Raw genomic sequence first — 20,716 nt, 5'->3', positions numbered from 1 at the left:
ACTACTAAGTTCGGATGACAAATAAAGAACCTTGAACCTTATGAATGCGCCAAAGTCAGAAGAACAACTTTGACCTTGGTCGTGCTCTCAAAATTCCATTCTAGTTTGCACTGCGTGAACAACAGTGTGTGTTGGTCTTTGATTCAGTATATTTCAGATATTTACTGTCCCGTTAAAGGAAATGATTTCGGCAGGATAAAATAACAACGACATAAAAGAAGACATTCAAAGTGCTCCTCCCAAATTGCTGTGTCTGTGGCAACTAGCCGCGGCTGCCGTGTGTTGTCCTAAAAGACTCATTTATCTTGCTGAACTTGAAACGTTAACGCGACATTGTCGTACAGTGAGAAATGTGGCCACAGCATCTTGGGATCGAGATCAAATTGAATTGTGGGATACTTAAGAGATTCTCCGGCCCTTCCATTGACAGTTGTGGGGCCAAAATGTCTTACCGGGACCTGTGGGACCTCCTGTAGGCGCTGGGGAGGGAGTATTTGCTCTTCGACTTTGACTTTGATCTCGATCTCGACCTCTTCTTGTGTTTTTTCTTCTTCTTGTCTTTTTCCTTCCCTTTGTTCCTGTCTCTTTCTCTATCTCTCTCCCTGTCTCTTTCTCTCTCTCGTTCTCTGTCCCTATCTCTGTCTCGATCTCTGTCTCGTTCTCTGTCCCGGTCCCTTGCCGATCCTCTAGAGGTGGAGTGGGAGGAGGACGAGGAGGATGGAGCGTCCCTGCTGTGATACGCTCCTTTGTGCTCCATGGCGGGCCTTTGATCCTGAGCGTACGCAGGGGCACTTGAGGACATCTGAGGAGGCATGGGGCCGGACAGGACAGAGAGGGCTTCCTGTATCTGAAGAGAAAACAAATGGTAGACAGAATATATCAGACACAAGAAGATATCAGCAGAGGAATTGTTTTTGACGGACACATCTGGACTGTAGACCTTCTCTTTTTAAATTGGTTTGAAGACAAAACAATGTATTGATTATTTTAACATGCAGTCTCCCTCTTTGACATTAGGGACATTAATGAATTCCCAAACGCTTGATCTCTCGATCTGTGGACAAATCAATATGGGGGCTTGTCTCCTTGCTGAGATGCACACGGCTGATTTTGAGATTAGAGATGTATTTATGCAATACCCCTGTGTCCATCTTTGTCAATGTTACAGGATTATATAACTCAGATGGTAAAGGAAGAATTTGAAAAAGTTTGAGATTCCTCCTTATAAGTGAAAGCTGAAGAATACTTCATTGGTTTTCTTGTAGAAAACTTAACAGCGTTAACTTTTCAGGCCGAATTATACACATTTTTAATATTTTAAATGCTGCATTAACCTGTTAAGCCCCAAGCCTGTTTTTTTAGGTCTCGGGCTCGATAATGACATTCCCAGAACAAATGACCATAACTTCACTTCTAAAAAAGGGGAACATTAATTATCTTTTTTTTTCAAAGCAACGATAAACCTGTGAGTTGGATGTAGAAAAGCCAGAATTAATACAGATGTTTTTATTTTAAAGTAAATTCAGATTGAACACAGTAAAAAAAAAAAAAAAATTATAGTGTCCGTCCAAAAAAAAAAACATTACTTATAGTGAAAACCACCCTTGAATGATGGGATCGAAGACTAAAAGCTTTAGGAATCCAAACTATAACATATAATAAGTATCCTGTATCAAGATTGATGCAAAACAAGTGACACGTGACCTTTTTAAGAGAGATTTAGAAAGAAAAAAAACACTTCTGGGGTCATTTGGGTGGATTTGCCGTTTCTCCGGAACCCATTGGTTGATTTTGATGATTGACATCTCTTTTGAACTGTTAGAGCCAATAGAATCGAGGGGAAGTTCCTAAATCCATCTAACCTTTTCCATTGAGGAGGGAGAGTGATGCGCACGCAGTTTGCCCAAAACCGGAAACTGGGTTGTAGCTCTAAAAGCAGCTAATATGAAATCTCCGTTTTTGACAAAAATGAAATGATGGATTATCAGTAATCATTTCAAAGTGACACAGACACATTGGATTAACCTTCAGCAGCGGTTTTCTCGTTTTAATGCCATTGAACACAACTTTTGATCAGAAACAGCAAAAAAGGGAAGACATATTTGCCGTTTTTGCTCCGTAAAGCTACGTCGTGTGTTGTCTGGGTTTGCTTCCCCTGTCGCGAGTTCTGATCGCTCAGTGATGATACTTATATTTCTAGAATCTGTGGAATCTCAGCCTGCTAGCTGATATCTTGTTTGTGCAGATCCGATAAGTAATAAAGTATTTATACAGAGTTCTGTGCTAAGTGCGTTAGCATTTTTTCGCTCAGGGTTCATTTCTTGTGAGACTTGTGTTTTGTTCCGGTAAAAATGGTTCATATCGTCAGTTAGCTGAGTTACTTCCCGTTAGGTGGGTATGACACATTCATAGTTTATTAAATGTTAAGAAGACCTGAGATAAAGTTTCGTGAAAAAAAAGCTTAACAGATCCCGTATTTTCAAAATGTCTGTTTTGGGCCACTTTCTGATGTCACAATCTTTTCTAGGGTTGTCTAACCATTAGCCAATATAATAAATAATAAAAAATAACCAACCAAAGCAAGACCCGCCCACCTTATCACCTGAATCTCCTCCTAAAGCACCATTGTGTTTTATTAAACCAAACATCTCACAGAGGGGCGTGGCCAGCAGAAGCTCATTGGCATTTAAAGCTACAGCTACAGAATCAGCACTTTTGAAACAGGGCTGAAACAGAGGGGATTATGGGATGCTACAATGCATGATCTCTTTGGTATTTCGAGCCAAACACATGTTTTGTATATATCTGAGACCTATATTATATAGTTGAAAAAGAGTATAATTGGGGACCAAGCTATACAGCTTGATGTTTTAAAGGTCCCCAATTATACTCTAGATGTAGGTACAGGAATTAAATAGGTTGAAATATTTTTTTAAATAAAAAAGGTACATACATGCAATAAAAAGGACATGGGGTTGTTAACCAGCTGGCAAAGTCAAAGCCCACACTCTCTCGTATTACATATTCTTGACTTAAAATAAATAAGGAAAAGGAAAATCCATACTGGACAGATTAAAAAGTGTGGGTTACAGAACAAAGGGCTACACGCTGAGCTACAACTGTCAGCTGCAAAGTGCCTCTAATTGCTCCAATGTGGTTCTGTCTGCTCATTTTAAATTGGCCTGCTGCCGGATTTATGCTGAAAAGATGGTTTCAGGCCATCAGTGGATTAAAGGAGACACTAAATCTTCCGGGGTTGGATTTTATCTTCCAGGGTTGGGTCTTATATTGCTCATGGGGTCACCCCTTTTTACTTATGTACGCAGTCACGGTGCTAAAAGAGCGTGTAGATAAAGAAAGACATCCGGTGGCACACTTTATATGCTCACATTTACATAAATGATGTGACCAGAGTGATGAGTGATGAACAGGGAAGAGGGAAAGGAAATGAATGTGGGCCGTGACTTCAATCTCTCCAATTCAATCAGACCCATCTGCTCAAAATTGCACATGGGTGGAGCATGAAAACAGAGACAGGGAGGGACATAAAGATGTAGAGAGGAAGCTGATGAAAGAAGATGAAAGTGAGAAGCAAATGAGGTAACGAAGTAAGGGCAGGAAAGAAAGAGAAAGTGCTCAGGACAGAAGACGATCAATAAGTATCTACAAACAGGCAGGGAAGACAGGAATATTTATTACACCTTTCCGTTTGCGCACTATCTGGTGTCTGGGCTAAGGGAGAAATAATGAAATGATAGGAAGCAGGGTTTGGTTTGAAATTAGGACTGACGTATGGGAAGCTTATCCCAACACCACGATGAGAAAATGTCTGCGCTTCACACCTGCTGGAGCAAGATACGGAAGTTCAGACAGCAAGAGGGGTAACAATGAAAAAAGTTGCAGTCCGGGGTTATGAGAGGAGAGGAGAGGGAAAACTGAGGAATAGGGGAACACCCAGGAGAGACTTTCTCTTAATATAGAAGATAATATATATATTGATTAAGAAAAACTACTTATAACTTCAGCCTGAGACACTTTACAGAAAAGTCAGAGAGTAAGAGTATCCTATATATATATATATTTTGTGTTTGTAGGTCGGTATATTATCGTGTATTCTAACTTATTCTGATTAGTATATATTGTGAAATCTTTAAAAACGTTATAGATATGCATCTTTCTTCTGTTGATATTTATAAAGTGACCGTTTATATTTATTTTTAACCGACGAGTAACGCCGTGTTTAGATAAGGCTGTAATGAAACAATTTCCCAATTTTGGTTTAATTAAGTTCATATAATAAATTGGACTTTTTCCATATCACTTTTAAGAGGGTACAAGAATTAATCGAAAGCTGAGAAACTGCATTAGTACAGTGCAAACAATTATAAGAGAGACATTAAACGCACGCCTATTTTGATATGAGTAGAATAATAGTATGTGTATGCTTCAATTACCGTAATCATCTGCATGCTCAGAGTCAATTAGTTAATTAACTACGAATCACTGCGAATGACAATTTTACATCGTTGAGGAGATCCTTCTCATGTTAAATACTCTGTATTTTACCGTGGCAAATGATCAATGGTAATCAAAGAAAGCAGGCAGCAGAACATAACTTAATTCATTACTAAGTCAATTGAAAAGAAAATGAAAAAGGAAATTCACTGTGAGGAGCAGGCCTCCCTTATGATCACAATAGTTATTAATTAAGGCGTTGCCTGCTAAATAAGTTTTGAAATCCATCACTGATGGCGGCCTGTGAGCGGGCGGAGAACACTCTAATTCCTTCATATCATTAATATCCAATTTGTTGCTGTTCTCAGAAGTGCCTCCGCTCCCCTCCTGAGTACTGGGGCTCTTTCCGTAACTGTCCTGTCATAGTGAATGAACACAGAATTGATGTGATAGTCTCCAATGACCGACTGATACAAAATATATATATAATCGCTTTATTAAAAAGAGATGAAGCCGCAATGTCTGACTGAAAATGGTTTGAAATAGTGCTCCATCAATATACAATGGATAGTTAAACAATGATAAGAATCGATACAGCAGAAAGGAGGTATCGTCTTCTTTATGAAATCTTTCTTGATCAAACCAAAGCCTTCATTTCACATAATTAAAGAGATCAAATGATGTTATCGGCTGTTAAGTTAGCATGGAACCCCTTGCATCAAGAAGAGGTCTATAGAACTCACTTAACAAAATGCCAATGGTTTTTTCCCTTCTTCAAACTTGTAGGCTTAAGCCCCATCTGAGGTCGAATGAAAAAACATCACTTGAGAACAATATTATTTTAGATTTCACAAAAGTCCCAATGCAACTGTTTTTCTTTACAGTTTAAAAAAAGGACCAATAAACAGCATTTGATTTCTAAAATAAATGGATTTCCCTTGAGGACTGAGCCATCTAGACACCCCATTGGTTAGATGAAACCTATCAGTGGGTAAACAGTATCGGCGCCCCCTTAAAAACAATATGAAAAGCCACAATTTACCAAGACTATGTCATTGCAAAGTTACAAAATCAGAGCTTATTGTGAGGGTTATATGTACCTATCAACACTGGGTACAACAAGATGAGCTTACATTGCCAGATCCAAAAGTCGGTACACGTTGATACCTCTACAAAAACATAGCATTCAAGTTGGTCCTCAAACCTACAGTATCTAAAGCCCCAACAACCTTCACTACTTCACCATCCTTTTTTCTGGCCTTAAAAAACACAGTTTTGACTACTTCCAACTAAAAGTCAAATTAATCATCTTCAAGCCTTCCCACTCAGGTATCACCTGTTATTCAAATGATTTCTTCTTCATAACAAATCATTACAGCCTTGCACTCTACATTGACTTGAATTATATCAAACAGAATTACGGAGTAAAAAAAGTAAAGACTACTTAAAGTAAAAGCATAATTCTTTGATGTATATTCTTCATGGCCATCAACATAGCACATAAGACACTGCCATCTCTTTTCTAAATACCATATTGTACTTTGTAGACTGATCAGAACACAAGTTGAAAACTGCTTCTAACTTTAACATATCTTTATTCATTAGTAGGCCAATGACCTGGTTGTTGGTAGTTCCTTCAGGGATTGTACACTCGGATGGCTCCAGCAGGTGTCACAGAACATCTGGAGAAGAGTGAAAGGAGCCCGCCCACTGCCAGCTGGCCCACCACTGAAACACCAGGTCAGCTGGGCTCATATGAAGAGCTGACATGCAACATCCATCAAATGGACAGGCCATCTACACATCAAATGATCGCACCCAGTCTTATTTACACTATAAAGGGTTCTTACATTTTTTTTTTGTCTTTGTTAAATATGACGGACAAAGGGCTTTTAAATGTACATTATTGAGGCACACAAAATATAAATCAACAAAAGGAAAATTTAGAGCACCAAAACAGAGAACATTGAAAATGGTGGACAGAAGAAAGGCCGCTTTATTTGATACATTTTTATCGTGAATTATTAGGTTGCTTGTAGGGGTGCAACAGAGTTTAGACAAGCAGGATTTGAGAGTCATCTTGCATTGATTTTCCTATACTATCTGCAGGTCTCTCTTGAAAAAGAGATTGATGATCTCAATGGGATTCGCCTGGTTGAATAAAGGTTTGAAATGAAATGAGGGATCAAGTGTGTAATGTTAATCAGTTAACCACAGATTTTTTTTTTTTTTACTGGTTACACATGTCAGCCTATAGGATGATTTATGGTCTATTGCTCATATAACATGGAGACAGGCAAGAAGCATCACGTGTGTGTTTGTGTCCAGGTGAAAACATATACATTCAGAGTTAGCATCATCTGATGGGCTTTTATAAAGACCAGCACCCCTATAGAGACAAACTATTTAGAACAAACCCTTAACGCAATAAACTTATGCAAAGCCAACTGACAATAAAATAAAAGGCATAAGATTTACAAAACAAAACATTTCGATTAAAGCATCTCTAAAATCGATAGTGTTTCAAAATGCTGTGCCAAAGCTCAACGATGTATGAAAGAATATTTGAATGTCACTTGTTGGCTGGCACTTTGGTTGTTGGTTTAATCACCTTCAAAAACGAATAAAAGTGCAATGTACCAAGTACAACGGTCAACACGAGGACAAATATTCTTCAACTGCCCATGTCCGCATTTGTTCGGATCCTGCATCCTCTGATTTTTAACGTGTATGCGTTCTGCAAATAGAAATACAGCATCATGCCATTAAGAAAACGTACATAGTCATTTCTATTCAATAAAATAATAAGAACAAACCCATACTCGTACCCACAACAAGACAAACAAATAAAGCTATTAAGACCTTAGGAAAGATTCTACCCTCGGCCTTCAAAACAGTCTTTGTTAAAAACATTGCATTGTGGTTCAAGGAAAATGTACGAGGCTCCATTGTGAGTTGAGTATGGCTGTGGAGTGATATACTCATTCAGCATACAAAGACCACCTCCTTTTACAGAAATAATTGATTGGAATTTCCCAGGCCTGAAGCTGCTCATACAGGAGAACACGTACAAAGCAGAGCCTCGGCACAGATTCCACTCAACAGCAGCTCAATACCAATGTCTGACATACTTCACCAGCTGTATTCATGCAATCTTTAAATGTATTCCGCTACCCAATATTCACGACAAATACGTGACTGATGTACATAAAGATATTCCCCCAGCAAGCTGACATTCATCTCTTAATATATTATTGCATGGCATCATAAACTGGAAACTGCCATCAATATAGCCGCACACAGATGAGATCCAACAGCTGTAGGTTGCTGCAACTTCATTTCAACATAATCAATAATAAAACATCACAGGAAAGATAACACAATATGCCACCTGCTACATGTTTGAAATTATAATCAGACATAAAGATTGAGGCTGTTGTAATATATGGGGTTACGGAGCCATCTGTAGTTGATTGGACCTTTTACTGAACTTCTACTAGAACACAATATTTGCAGCAATTCAACATCGAGACAAACTCAGAAGCTGTATTGAGAAAGCAGAATCAACTAATTAAAGTGGCAGGATCCAGGCAATCGTTTTAGCGGCAGCAATTGTGATCTTTTATCCACTTCCAATGGCGGAATAATAGAAGTCAGTGGGTGGTAATAGTTGGTGTCATTCACCCCACAAAGCTTTATTGTTAAAATTCAAGGATTTTAGATAAAATGTTTTGATTGTACCTATACAAGATATGTCAACCTTTTTGTGGTAATTAAAAAAGCAGAAAATGGAAGGTTATGAGCGCAGGGAGACAAGTCTAAATTCATGTTTGAAAAGTTTGTTTAGACTGGTATTGCTAAAATTGTATAATAACTTGCTTTCACATATTGAAGAAAATAGCGGGGCTGCCAACCATGTCAAAGAAAACCGAAGATAGTTGAACATCAAGTGGCGGTGCACACACACACACACACACACACACACACACACACACACACACACACACACACACACACACACACACACACACACACACACACACACACACACACACACACACACACACACACACACACACACACACACACACACACACACACACACACACACACACACACACACACACACACACACACACACACACACACACACACACACACACACACACACACACACACACACACACACACACACACACACACACACACACACACACACACACAATATCTCAGTGACGTGATTCACAGCAAACTGTTGGGCTCCAGATGGAAAAGTAATTCAAGGAGTAGAAAAGAGTCTCCCTTTACACAACATTTGTGAAATTAGAGGCCAGAAATGATTTCACACTTAACACAATGTTCCAAACTGCATTCAAATATGAAGCAAATAAAACTTTGTGTTGGCAAGGTGTGAAAGATTCACAATATATTAAGTTACATTATGTTAACAGATTTGGCTTGACTTTTGTTTTAATATAGACACACACACACACACATCTTTATTAAGCGCTCGCCTACCTCAAGCTGTGCAGTAGCATCTAGCTCGGCTCTCTTGGCCTCAGGCTCCCCAGCGTAGGGGCCGCGGAGTGTCTGGAGGAAGAGCGCTGCCTTCCTCTTCCTCTCCGCCTGTAGCTGTTTCTCCTTGGACTCCTTAGAAGCCTGGGCCAGCTTCTCCCTGGCTGCCGCGGCTAAACGGTCCTCCAGTTTCTGCTTAGCTGAGAGGGCAAAAACAGGAGAGAGACGGTTGGAAGGTGATGAAAACAATTGTTGTCCTTTTGTTTGTTTCTAACCACAGCTAGAATTACCTCTGCTATAGTGCCATGAGTGAGGAGGAAAATGATTTGAAAGACAGAGCAAAGGAGGGAAAGAGGCTTTATGCTCTGCTTCTCACTAAAGGTAAACGGTGTTTGGAAGCCAAAAATCAAAAGGAAGGCTCAAAGACACAAATTGAGACAGAGAAGGACAATTGAGGGTGTGGACACAACAAAAACCTCAGAAAAGTATGGACCTACAAGAAGAAACTTGCTGTTGAAGTTCCAACTGAAAATATAGGGCCTGACTGAATCTCCAATGGTAGACAATTTCATGCAATCCAAGGTGTACACAGAAAAAGAGTAGGCATCAAAATGTAGGAGAAGAGGAGACATATCTGAGTGAAATTGGGACATATATGTATGTATATGCACAGTTCTGCGAGGGAAGGAGATGAAGTGACACAGACGAGTCGGGGATAGACAGGTGAGGAGCGATGAGACGGGTCACAGGAAGAGTGAGACACAGAAAACAAGGCAAGAGTGAAGCCTAAAGCAAACGCTGGCGGAGACCAAGTTGTTTTTAAGTGATGTTACTGCAGGGGCTACTATAATCTGTTCAGGGTTTAACATAGGCCGGCAGCCGAGGCAAATCGTTCTGGAGTATAGTGTGAACGATATTCAAGTGGAGCAGAATCAATCTGTAACCCAGACAGGGACACAACACAGAGGCTGAGTCTGATTGCTGTATTTACAGACTCCTATGACACTATGGCTGCGTCTCAGGTCGGTTAATTTCATTTTGTCGCTCCTCGGTATCACCGGAAGTTGATTTGTCTGCGCCATCTTGAGTAGCGTCCCATGGCGCTTATTTCTGCCGGAGGACCGAGGATCGATAATGGAGGAGCGATAATGGAGGAACTACCAGACCATCCTCCGGTGAAATCCTCAGATACTCGCCCCGCCCCCTTACTGTGTATCGCTCACTGATTGGACGATGCAGCGCATGCACTGATCTGATTAAACATGAGAGCAGTTTCCCAGCGGAGTGAAGAAAATACATGAAACTCACGCGACTCACTCCTCAGTTTATACTGTGTTTTGTTTCAATTCATGTATCATTTAGTTACAAATATGTGATATATCTGAACAACAAAGTGGTCAAAAATTATGTTATTGGAAACATTTTCATGATTGCTTTTTTCATTTATACATTTTAAGAATGGCAGTGTTTCCGGCTAGGATGGAGTCATAGCAGAGGTGCTAAGGCACGTGGGCACAGCATAATGTGAGCGTGGAGCACGTAGAATTTTTTAGTGTGTGCGCGTGCGAAGTGCGCCCCGCCAATTTGTTTCTATATGTCAGCACAAGAAAGGCTCTTGAGGTCTAGTACCAGGGCCGGTTCTAGACAATTTGCTGCCCTAGGCAAGATTTTATATGTAAAGAATAAATACATCTCTACAAAAGGCAAATACACTACAAAAACAGAAACGTATTGACATTCAGTATTGTATGAACATGTTTGAATTGGGGAGTGGACGTCACATTCTCTAGGGGAGTCCGGGGATGTATACCCCCGGGAAGATTTTTTTGAACATTTTAAAGTAAAATGCTTCAATCTGGTGCACTTTGAGCACACATTACTAGAGACCTGATCTAGGGGGTACAACTCTAAAACACCCATATGAAAAAGATCGGTTTACATTTTAATAATCAAATAAGAATATGAACATAACCAATAACCTACCCCAGCCAAAAACAAATAAATGTAGCTTATTTTATTTTTGTTATTTCATATCATATTTTACCTAGTTAACATTTATTTATTTATTTATGCATATTTTTGTATCTCTCCCACTCTCGCACTTTGGCTGTGAGCTGCGGGCGCCTGATAAGCCAACATCCCCCACTTTCATCACTTACAGCGTCCATCGTACAGGGCAAGTGAAAAGTGTAACCGGGGTGAAAAGGGTGTTACCTTGACTTAATTAGGAATGTTGTTACATCTCGGCCAAAAATTTGGATGAGCGCCAACGGTCAAAAATGTTTTTTCCCTCCTAGAGCTACCAGCGCAGCGCCCCCCAGATCTGGCGCCCTAGGCGACCGCCTATGTTGCCTATGCCAAAAATCTGCCCTGCCCAGTACATACAGTGGCAATGTCTCAACATTTAGCAAAAATACACCTTTATTGAACATACAGTAACACCAATACTAAAAATACACATAACAAACAATCAAAAATGAAAAAGGGTCGCCACTTAATATTATTTAATAAATTATTATTAATAAAAATATTTTATTTATTTTTTACCCAATTTTTTTTGGGTACCCAGCTGGCACCCCCTAGCAGCGGCGCGCATATTTCAGCAGCGGCTCTGCGCCGCCACTATTTGTATATAGGGGAAACACTGAATGGCGTTTATCTTTTTTGAGAATGAGTTCTTATTTTATTTTATTTATTTGGGTCTACAACAGATGATACAAATGTATATGTCAGTAAATGTGTACTAACAGAGGCGGGGGTGTTTGTGAAACGAGGGGACAGAGCTGCTGTCAGACATCAGTTGTGCGGCGTCATGACAAACGGACGTCGCTTCATGTGACGCTGCGGAGGAAACGATGTCCCAATTGCTCTTACAACTCATTTCCCTGCTTCTCGTGGTTTCCTTGCGTCTCTCCATGCTTCCCTGGTGGAGGGGACTAAACGCAGGGAAACAACGCAAGTGAAGGACGCAAGGATTCCATTTAACCGACCTGAGACGCAGCCAATTTATCACCAATACACTCACAAGATTTCACTATACTTTCCCTCACCCAATGTTTCTGTAATGAGTGAAAATGAAATTAAATGAATTAAACAGTGATTTAAATAATGGACACTTTGATAATGAAAATATTGGTTAAACCCACAATGACAGTTATGTTAAGTCATGTTAGAGTAGCAGAACACAAGTTGTGAACATACTGTATCATAACCACCAATAGTCATTCCTAGTTGTAGCTCCATGATTGGTCTTAACCAACTCCTGAGGTAAATATCTATCTCTTTAGCTGCTAAATGCACCAGTAAGCCCAGTAGCTAATTCTGTCCGTCTGCTTTGGTGTTGCACAGGTAGTGTACGTAGTCTATGTTTTAAAAAGCTTTTTCACGAAACATAAAAGCCTGAAACACATTTTAACAGTTTCCATGTTGCCATTTGATACATTGTTGTTCCCCAAGAGAGTCTCTGCAAGCCCCTCAACGAATGAACTAGGTGTATAAAGTGTATCTACATTTAGACTTAATCTCCCATCATCCCTGAATAGCATCTCTACATTGATGTATTACGATATTCTGTTATTCTAAGTCACCACTGTGAGACATCCACTGGGAAATGTCTGCAGCGACCTAAACACATCATGTACTTATCGCTGAAACGGCATTTAGTGTGTGTGTGCGGCTGTTTCCCAGTCCGTCAATATAGATTAGCGTTCTGCTGTCTGCCTCTGATTCTCCTGCTATCTGATCGAGTTAGGCCTGCTGACTGACAGCCACTTTGCCACACAGCAAAGCCAATACAGCCAGCTATTTATTAGGCTTTTACAGCCCTCAGAGAGAGAGGACATTACACTCTGAGATCGTTCCACTGAACCTAAACAGGAACCATCACGACCCTTGATGCCGTCTCAACTGTCTTTCTGTCCATCTTGTAAAGGTTTAATTTAACAGATTTCTCTCAGGTTCAAGGGAAATCCGAAGTCCTTTATAGATCTAATCTTGAAATAGGCATCTTTAAAGGTCTACACTTTCTAAGTCTTAAGGGCATTTTGCTGAAATACTGACTTGAGGAAGACCACTTCAATTATGTGTATCTGCAAGTCAACCTATTTGTATGACATTTTGTTACCTCAGGCGCAAGCTAGTTACGCTACAAAAACAAATAGTGATTTCTCAAGTAGGAAAAAATCCAAACAGTTTAAACTTTGGCCAAAAAAGAAAATGAATGAACATTTTCAGGGTCTTTAGGTGGCATACTTACCACACAAAGCACGCTATTCAATTCACAGAGATGTTTTTGGGTGTTGTGCATTTCAACCCTAGCCAGATCCATTGACAGTACAGACAAAATAATAAAACAAATCCAACAGAGGTGTCTGGAAATAACATATTTATAGTCTACGAAAAACTGTTGTAATATTGCCGTCATTTGCTTTTTTTTACTTTCATCTTTTATTGAGAAGCTTTGAGAGGCAGACACACCTCGTTCTTCAAGTAGTCCTCATGTATTGGTTGAGTCATTACTTTTGATCACGTCAAAAAGAAATGGTGATTTTTTAAGATGACAGCACTCTTTGTATTAGAAGGTGTGTGCCTCTGTTTTAAGTAAGCCCCAATGTATTATTGATAATCGAAAAAAGGTATTGGCTCTCGTCTTTTCTTTGACAGATTGAAAAATGGTATGTTTAGAATATAAATGCAGATGTCAGCTGCTCTGTGATCATTCAAAGAGGCACGCAGACGTAGGCAAAGCTGTCCAAGTTTTTTGGACGTTAAACTACGGCAATTGCATTTTATTTTTTTTCTTAAAATTGTAGCAAGAAGCAATGAATCAACTTCAAGTACAATAGCTTCTGGCTTCTAGTAAAAAAAACCCTATTACTTCTGAAATTAATAGCCATACATTACAATACATGAATATTTCAGAGATGGGAATGTAACCTTGAAAATAAAATTGGCAACATGCATAAGTAAAATGTGTTTTTAGTCCCTTATGCTGGAGCTTTTTGTGAAAAGGGTTAACTGAGCAAGCGGGGGTCTTATTATATCAGCGGAGATAGATTTGTTTCTATATTTAAATGCTATATGTTCTATAAAAACCCTGATAATGGCAACAGAGTGTAAACCATGAGCAGAAAAACAATGCTTTTATGCCTTCTGACGTAATATGTCAAGTGTTTGAGTGCAGAGTCACTGATGCATTACTTTAGGTTAGTAAAGACCGCGGAAAGCCAGTGTGAGATATTCTACAAGCATACGGAACAAAAGAGAGACAAAAATAGAGCAAATGCATCTCCATTAGGGCCTTGGAGAGATATACGGCTGCTGTTTGCTGTACCACACTGCTCGTGTCTTACTGCAGGCTACACCCTGTTGAGAGAATTCATAATTCAGACTCAATGGATTTATTCATCTCCACACTTCCCCTCTTGCTTTTCCTGCAAAATCCAACGCTCCCAGAAAGCAACGGAATGCCAGTGGGTGGAATGAAGATGTCTTTTAAGCACCTGTACTTATACGCTGACGCAGAGAATTTAAATCTAGCACACACGAATACAACAGAGGAAAAGAATGACCTGTGTCATATCCAACAGCACATGCCTAGTCAACATTCTGTCAATCAGACAGGCATGATGAGGCCGACTGAAGGCACAAACTGAGATACAAACGGGGAAAGAAGAGTGGAAATGTTGTTGGACTAAATTTGAAACATGTGTTGGCAATTCATAAAGTCAAGTAATTATTATTCATTGATGTTTTATCCTGTGTTGCCTGAGAGCCGGGGAATAAACAGGTACAGGACGAAGCAGTGCAGGATTCGTATATTTTTAACAAGGGTTTTTTTCGTTTTCTCAAACATCTTTTTACCTTGTTTGGCCTCCAGCTCCTCCAAACTGAGGGAGGGTCTCTTCTCTTCTGGTGCACTGAATGAGGCAATCACTTTTTCAAACATTTCAGTCCCACCCATGACATCTTTCAGACCCTGCTCCTCCAGTAACTGTAGGAAAAGCAGATCATTTTAATTGATAATGCAGTTTCATACAAACTGTATTTTTGCAAGGTTCCATTTTCTATCCATATTGAAAAGACCAAACTGACCTTGTCGTCATCCGAGTCGTCGTCCAATCGGACTCTGTTCTTCTCCAGCGGCAGCATGTCATTCTCCTTTGCTCTGATGGCAAAACAGATTGGGGCAAAGGAGGCTGGGAGGGCACAGAGAGAAACAAGCAGACATCTTAATTAGAGAACAAAGGGGTTTAGAAGAGTACATCTTGTTAACATGTAGACATGCGCACCCTGGCCTTATTTTGTTTGACTAAGTCAGAGCAAAATGAAAAATGAATTGACTAAAGCAATTAGGCTGCGACTTGACAATGATAAATACATACAAAGGCTTAGGGGCCTCATTTATAACGCCTTGCGTAGGATTCACGTGGGAAGGTTGCTTACGTAGTGCAAAGCAAAAAAATAGGTACAGACATCTTTCGACATTTTCCGATTCACCAAACATTGCGTACCGGCGAGGAAAGTGCGTACAGCACTTCCTACGCCGGTTTCCCTTTATAAATCACAATCGACTCGAAGTGCGGTGCAGCTTTTGCGGGCTTCACGTAACGCCCATATTTGCCTATAAATAGTCAAAGAAATGCCCTTTCATTCCTTCATTTTGACTGACTGCATGGAGAAGATCGCAGGAAATGATAACAGGACAGCTAAAAAAGACATCTCACACCGTGTCAGGTTTTGGTTATTTCGGGGAGGTCGAGATAAATCATATTGTTTGGTGGATGCAGTTTGAACCAGAGTAGCAGCATGGAGGTCGGATCGTCACCAAAATAAATAAATAAGTGGTCCGAAAAAGGTTAATGACAAAAAAAATACACATAGCCTTCCTCAGGCAGTGTGCTTGTACCGGGGACAGGAGACCCCCCCCCCTTGATGAGAAACTAAGAAATGATCGGGAATCCCTCCGGAGTGGAGTCATGACGACTGGATCTGAATTATTTGTTTGTATTTGGTAGTTTGTGTTCCAGCTGTCGATCAGCAACCATATATCCATAATCCACCAGTTAAAGGAAATACAACTAATGTGCTGTGTTATATTAGCTGTACAATTTACCACATGTGGTGCTCTTAGTTTCCATACCTCCTGTGTTTTACGAGCGACTTATCAAGTCTTGGCAAACGGCATAAAACACGATTAAACATGTATTAAACATATATAAAACCATGCTCGTATCTACAACCTATACAAATGCAAAACGGCTTCAGTTTAGACGTAATTCTGTCCTCCTGCTTGCCGCATCATTTATGAGAAAACATTTCATAACATTAACACAACATGTTCGAGGTGGTTTTAAATAACATATCCGTATTTATTTATTTCTCCCAGTTATGTTTTTGTGTGCACTGAGGAGTCTCAAACAGGCGTTTGTTAAATCATTTTAAGATTGGCTTTAATCAATGTTTGAAAATGAATTCTTCATATATGATAAATGAGAGGTAACATTTTATTTATTGTATTATTTCCACATATTTCTCTCCATTCTTCCTTCTGCCAACGGTGTCGCAGTTTCTCGTCACTCCCGTTTTTGTGCTAAGTGCGTACGCACGGGTTAGAGTTTGCGTGGAGGAGGACCGCACGTTTTCCTGCCAAGTTAGTATTTTATAAATCGCAAACATCGCGTAGAAACTGGCGTACGCCATCTTTTGAGCGTATATCCCTTTATAAATGAGGCCCCAGGACATGGAAGAAAGGGAGAGTCTGGGAGAAGGATTAAGAGAGGGATGGACAGAGAATATGGAAACATAGGAAAGAGAAGAAGAGGAAGAGGAACCAAAGAAGAGGGTTTACAAGACAAGAAACCAACCGAACAGGAGGAAGGCGGACAGGCGAAATAAAAGTGAGAGTTGAAACTAAGCTCACATTGATTTCTATTGTGTAATCAAATGAGTCTTCTGTCGGGGAGATGAAAGAGAAGCCAATGTGCCTCATTCCATACAGAAATAACCTTAATATAGGACTTAGATACTTATTGTGGGAGGCAGGATAGTTTACTTGTGCACTACTCTGAAGAATACTTATTATTTTCTTTGTGACCTGCTGTGTGGCCTATTGCCCCCCCCCCCACACACACACAACAACAACAGCCTGTGAAAATTTGCTTTTTTGTATTGTATGGGTCCCGCTAGCAGTTGTTGGTAAGCAGACTCTTTCATCTATGCGGAGACATTTCCAGCCTGATATCACCAAATGGAATTGCTAGCATAAATACCAACTGCCTCACAGGCAGCTGTAGCGTGAACACCCACATAAGAGTAAATATGTGCTCAAATGTACACGTATTTACCCCCAGGCTTTGCATCTGTTTACTGAACAAATCAGAAGAGGAAGTGAAAGTGAAAGTGTGTTCTTTTTCGTGTTGGTGTTCTACCTTTTGTCAGCTTGGAGTCCTGGGTGTCCGACTTATCATCGTCCTCATCTGCTGCCTCACTCTGGATGGAGAAAGAGAGGAGAAATACACAAAGATAAGTTACACCGTAAATCGTATCCATTTATAGTAAACACTTTCCACAAGTAACATTTCTTCATATCAGCAAAACTTGATGGTATGTTTCAAGTTGTTCATGATGCAGTAGGAGTTTGAAAAGAGACAGATGGTGCTGAAAATTAGATTCCATGGCTGTCCTTCATTTTAACATGATGTATATTCATTAAGCGTTGGATGTACAGCAGTAAAATGTGCTAACAAGTTGGAATGGGGAAAGGAAAACAAAAAACAACATCCAGGTTGTCCATCTGCCTGTCGTTCTGTTGGTGGAAAAAAAAGAGCGACCACAAACCCATGGAGTAAAAGATGCTTTATTTTAGAACATCACTGGCAGATGGATTTGAAAAGTTTCCAATCAAACTTAAGCTGTGGCATTCAAGCATTCTAATCATCACTCTGCCACATTTTAAAGCCCTTGCAGTTTACACCTCCAAAGTTGTCTCGCTGCCGCTACAGTAAGTGTTTCTGAGGAGAACACAGACGTCTGGCTGTGATCAATGGAGGTTTTTCAGTGCTTTTAGCATCTCTATAGTGGACGATGTGCAGAATAGAAAAGGTCAGTAGACCATTAAAAGCATCAGAAGACACTTTAGAGTCGATCCAATCTTTTAATGTTACAAATGAGAACTGTCTGGGAAGTAAGAAAAAAAGCAGAAAGGGAAATGATCAACTTTTGTTGTACAGCTTTTGTACAGGGCCCACATTTTAGCCCACTCTTTGAAGGGGCATCTTAGGTTAGCTGTGCAGCACCTGACTGCATCAATGTGCACTCCTCTCGCACCTGACTGGAAAAAACACCCTTTACTTGAATGTCATTTCTATTTAAAGCCAATGTGAGGGATAGAAATATATATAATTCAACACATTACCACATTTAGGCAAGACATGTGCTGCATACAGACAGGATCTTGTTTAAAAACGATGGGAATAACTAAAATAATGAGCAGTACAAGACTATAATTTAACAAAATATGAATCTTCTAAACAGCAAGTTACGTTATAGTCAGCAGCTGTAGTAACTGTACATGTTTTATTCATATGTTTAAAATAAATGGTGTATTTGTACGCATTGCAACAGTACACTTCTTTATTGTAAACTGGGTGAAGATTGCTGAAAGACGGAAAGATGTTTGTATGCGTAATGTGACATTTGATTATTAATGTATACAATAGGGCTGCTCAATTAATCATATTTTAATCACGATTACGGCTTGCAACGATTACGAAAACAACGTAATCGAAATAAAACTATATTTTTTAAATTATTATTAAAAAAATAATAATTTTTAATTAAAGTTCAGGGTAATCAACTGTTAAAAACATACTGTTCACATTTTTTTTCTCCAATATATGGATGTTTTCAAAGTCAATGAATAATCGCATTTAATAATCGCAATTATTGACCCAAATAATCGAGATTATGATTTTTGCCATAATCAAGCAGCCCTAGTTTACAAGCCTGCTTCTTTATGGTATCAAAGGTTAAATCATGTAAACATGCTTTAACAGCTACAGGTAGAGGGGTTGAGAGGGTTGCAAGTCATGTGACCATAAAAAGAATGCTATTATTTCAGTGAATGGTGCTGTATACATCTGATCAAGATTCATTTATTGCAGTATTAATATTTTCTTTTTATTAGTTTTTACTCTTTGCTTTTGAATACTATTTAGAAGAAGAATAAGTTAGCTTCAACCCCCTTGAATTGGCTCTCTAATATCTCACTGTAGGACCCATCCCTCTTCACAGAGCCCTTATAGAACCTATAGATATAGAAACCCTCTGTAGTAACACCTGTGGATCACATGCCCTCAGCATCCATCCCAAATATAAACCGCTAATGGAATAAAAGGGAAAAAGTGGTGATGAGGACAATGCCTCGGAATATGTTGCCATGTTTGAAGAACACTTCAAAGGAAGCTTCCTACTATGAAGCGGTCATTGAAAAGAGCTTTCAACAGTCAAAGCACTTTACCGAGGCCCTGGAGAATACAAATCCTACAAAAACACTGTAAAATCAAAAGGGCACAGGGGAAGACGCAGAAGGAGGCCGTTTCTCAATCGCGAGGATGCTTGCTTGGTAGCACATGTCTTCCGAGTCACTTCCTTCAGAAGCTAGGCAAGAATCCTTCCTGGCATTCGGAAAACGAAGAGTGGAACAGGCTAGCAAGTGTGCAGGTGTGTGTCATATGAGAGGCCCCGCCTTACATTTTCCTCCACAGATTTGGGGAAATTGGTCCGTGCGCAAAGCATTGTGGGGATTTTAAGGACGCAAAGTCTACCCATGTGCAGCCTCGAAATTACCCCCATACCAAGGACGCGGCCTCGGTGGAATTCCAAGTATGCTGGAGATTGGAACAGTCCTTCAGCAGCACTCGATGACGTTGTATCATTGAAATATTGTCTTGGAAGCCAGTTGCCTCGCGATTGAGAAACGGCCAGAAACTCACTCTAAGCCAATCAGAAAAGAATGTGTAAGTATCATAAACGTGTTTCCAGCATTACTCCAAAATCAAATACAAAAATCCCATTGACGTTTAAAGAGTATTTTGATGTTTCTACAATGCAGCAGTTACCCCAAATCCTGCTGAAGTTTGCTTTGACTAATTTCAGTCCTTTCTTGCTTTTCATTAACTACCAAAAAATAAATAAAAGCAGTGACGGACAGCAGCGATATCTGCATCCCATTACCCACGGCACAAATCACAAACAGGAGGCAGCTTCCTTGATGGAGAAACCAGGCAGCGGCTTGTTGGAGCAGCAGGAGCCGTGTCATAATGGGCCACACTCCTCTGCACTCTGACAAGCTAATAGATTTGATCCGTCAGAAGACAAATGTGCTCCTCGCAAAACTTTTTTGCTTACTTCTCACTTTCTCCTCCGACTCAACAAACCTTGAATTTAAGCCAGCATACATTGGCATAACAATAAAAGAAACAACTATTCATCTATAACCCACGCGCTATTTGGCTGCTCAAATCACATGTATTCCTTATTCTGGGGGATGATGGTGGCGTGGGAGAGCCTGTATAAACTTTTGAACACTCAAATAGTTTAGTCACAAAAGCTGGAACATTCTGGTAAATAAAAGTTTGCTCTCAGTAAGTAAACTTCAAATGCATTTATCTACAACCAACAACCAACTGTGAAGATTAGTGGTAAACCGCCATTCATATATTTAGTTTCTTAAAAGGATCTACAT

General features: G+C 39.8%; 1 protein-coding gene across 3 annotated transcripts in view; it reads right to left on the bottom strand.

The window, feature by feature from the left end:
- Window positions 1-20,716, bottom strand: part of sfswap (splicing factor SWAP) — a 56,767-nt gene that overhangs the window by 16,488 nt on the left and 19,563 nt on the right. For all 3 annotated transcript variants that reach the window (XM_079659862.1, XM_079659863.1, XM_079659864.1), the window contains 5 exons: window positions 17,400-17,460; window positions 15,064-15,167; window positions 14,833-14,962; window positions 8,974-9,170; window positions 453-847 (listed from right to left, as the gene is read on the bottom strand). In XM_079659862.1, the coding sequence (XP_079515988.1) occupies window positions 453-847; window positions 8,974-9,170; window positions 14,833-14,962; window positions 15,064-15,167; window positions 17,400-17,460 (887 nt within the window). The remainder of the gene's footprint in view (window positions 1-452; window positions 848-8,973; window positions 9,171-14,832; window positions 14,963-15,063; window positions 15,168-17,399; window positions 17,461-20,716) is intronic.

Source organism: Notothenia rossii (assembly GCF_949606895.1).
Source record: "Notothenia rossii genome assembly, chromosome: 11".
Taxonomy (NCBI): Eukaryota; Metazoa; Chordata; class Actinopteri; order Perciformes; family Nototheniidae; genus Notothenia; species Notothenia rossii.
Note: the sequence above shows the minus strand (reverse complement) of the source record. Positions and strands in the feature narration are given on the sequence as shown.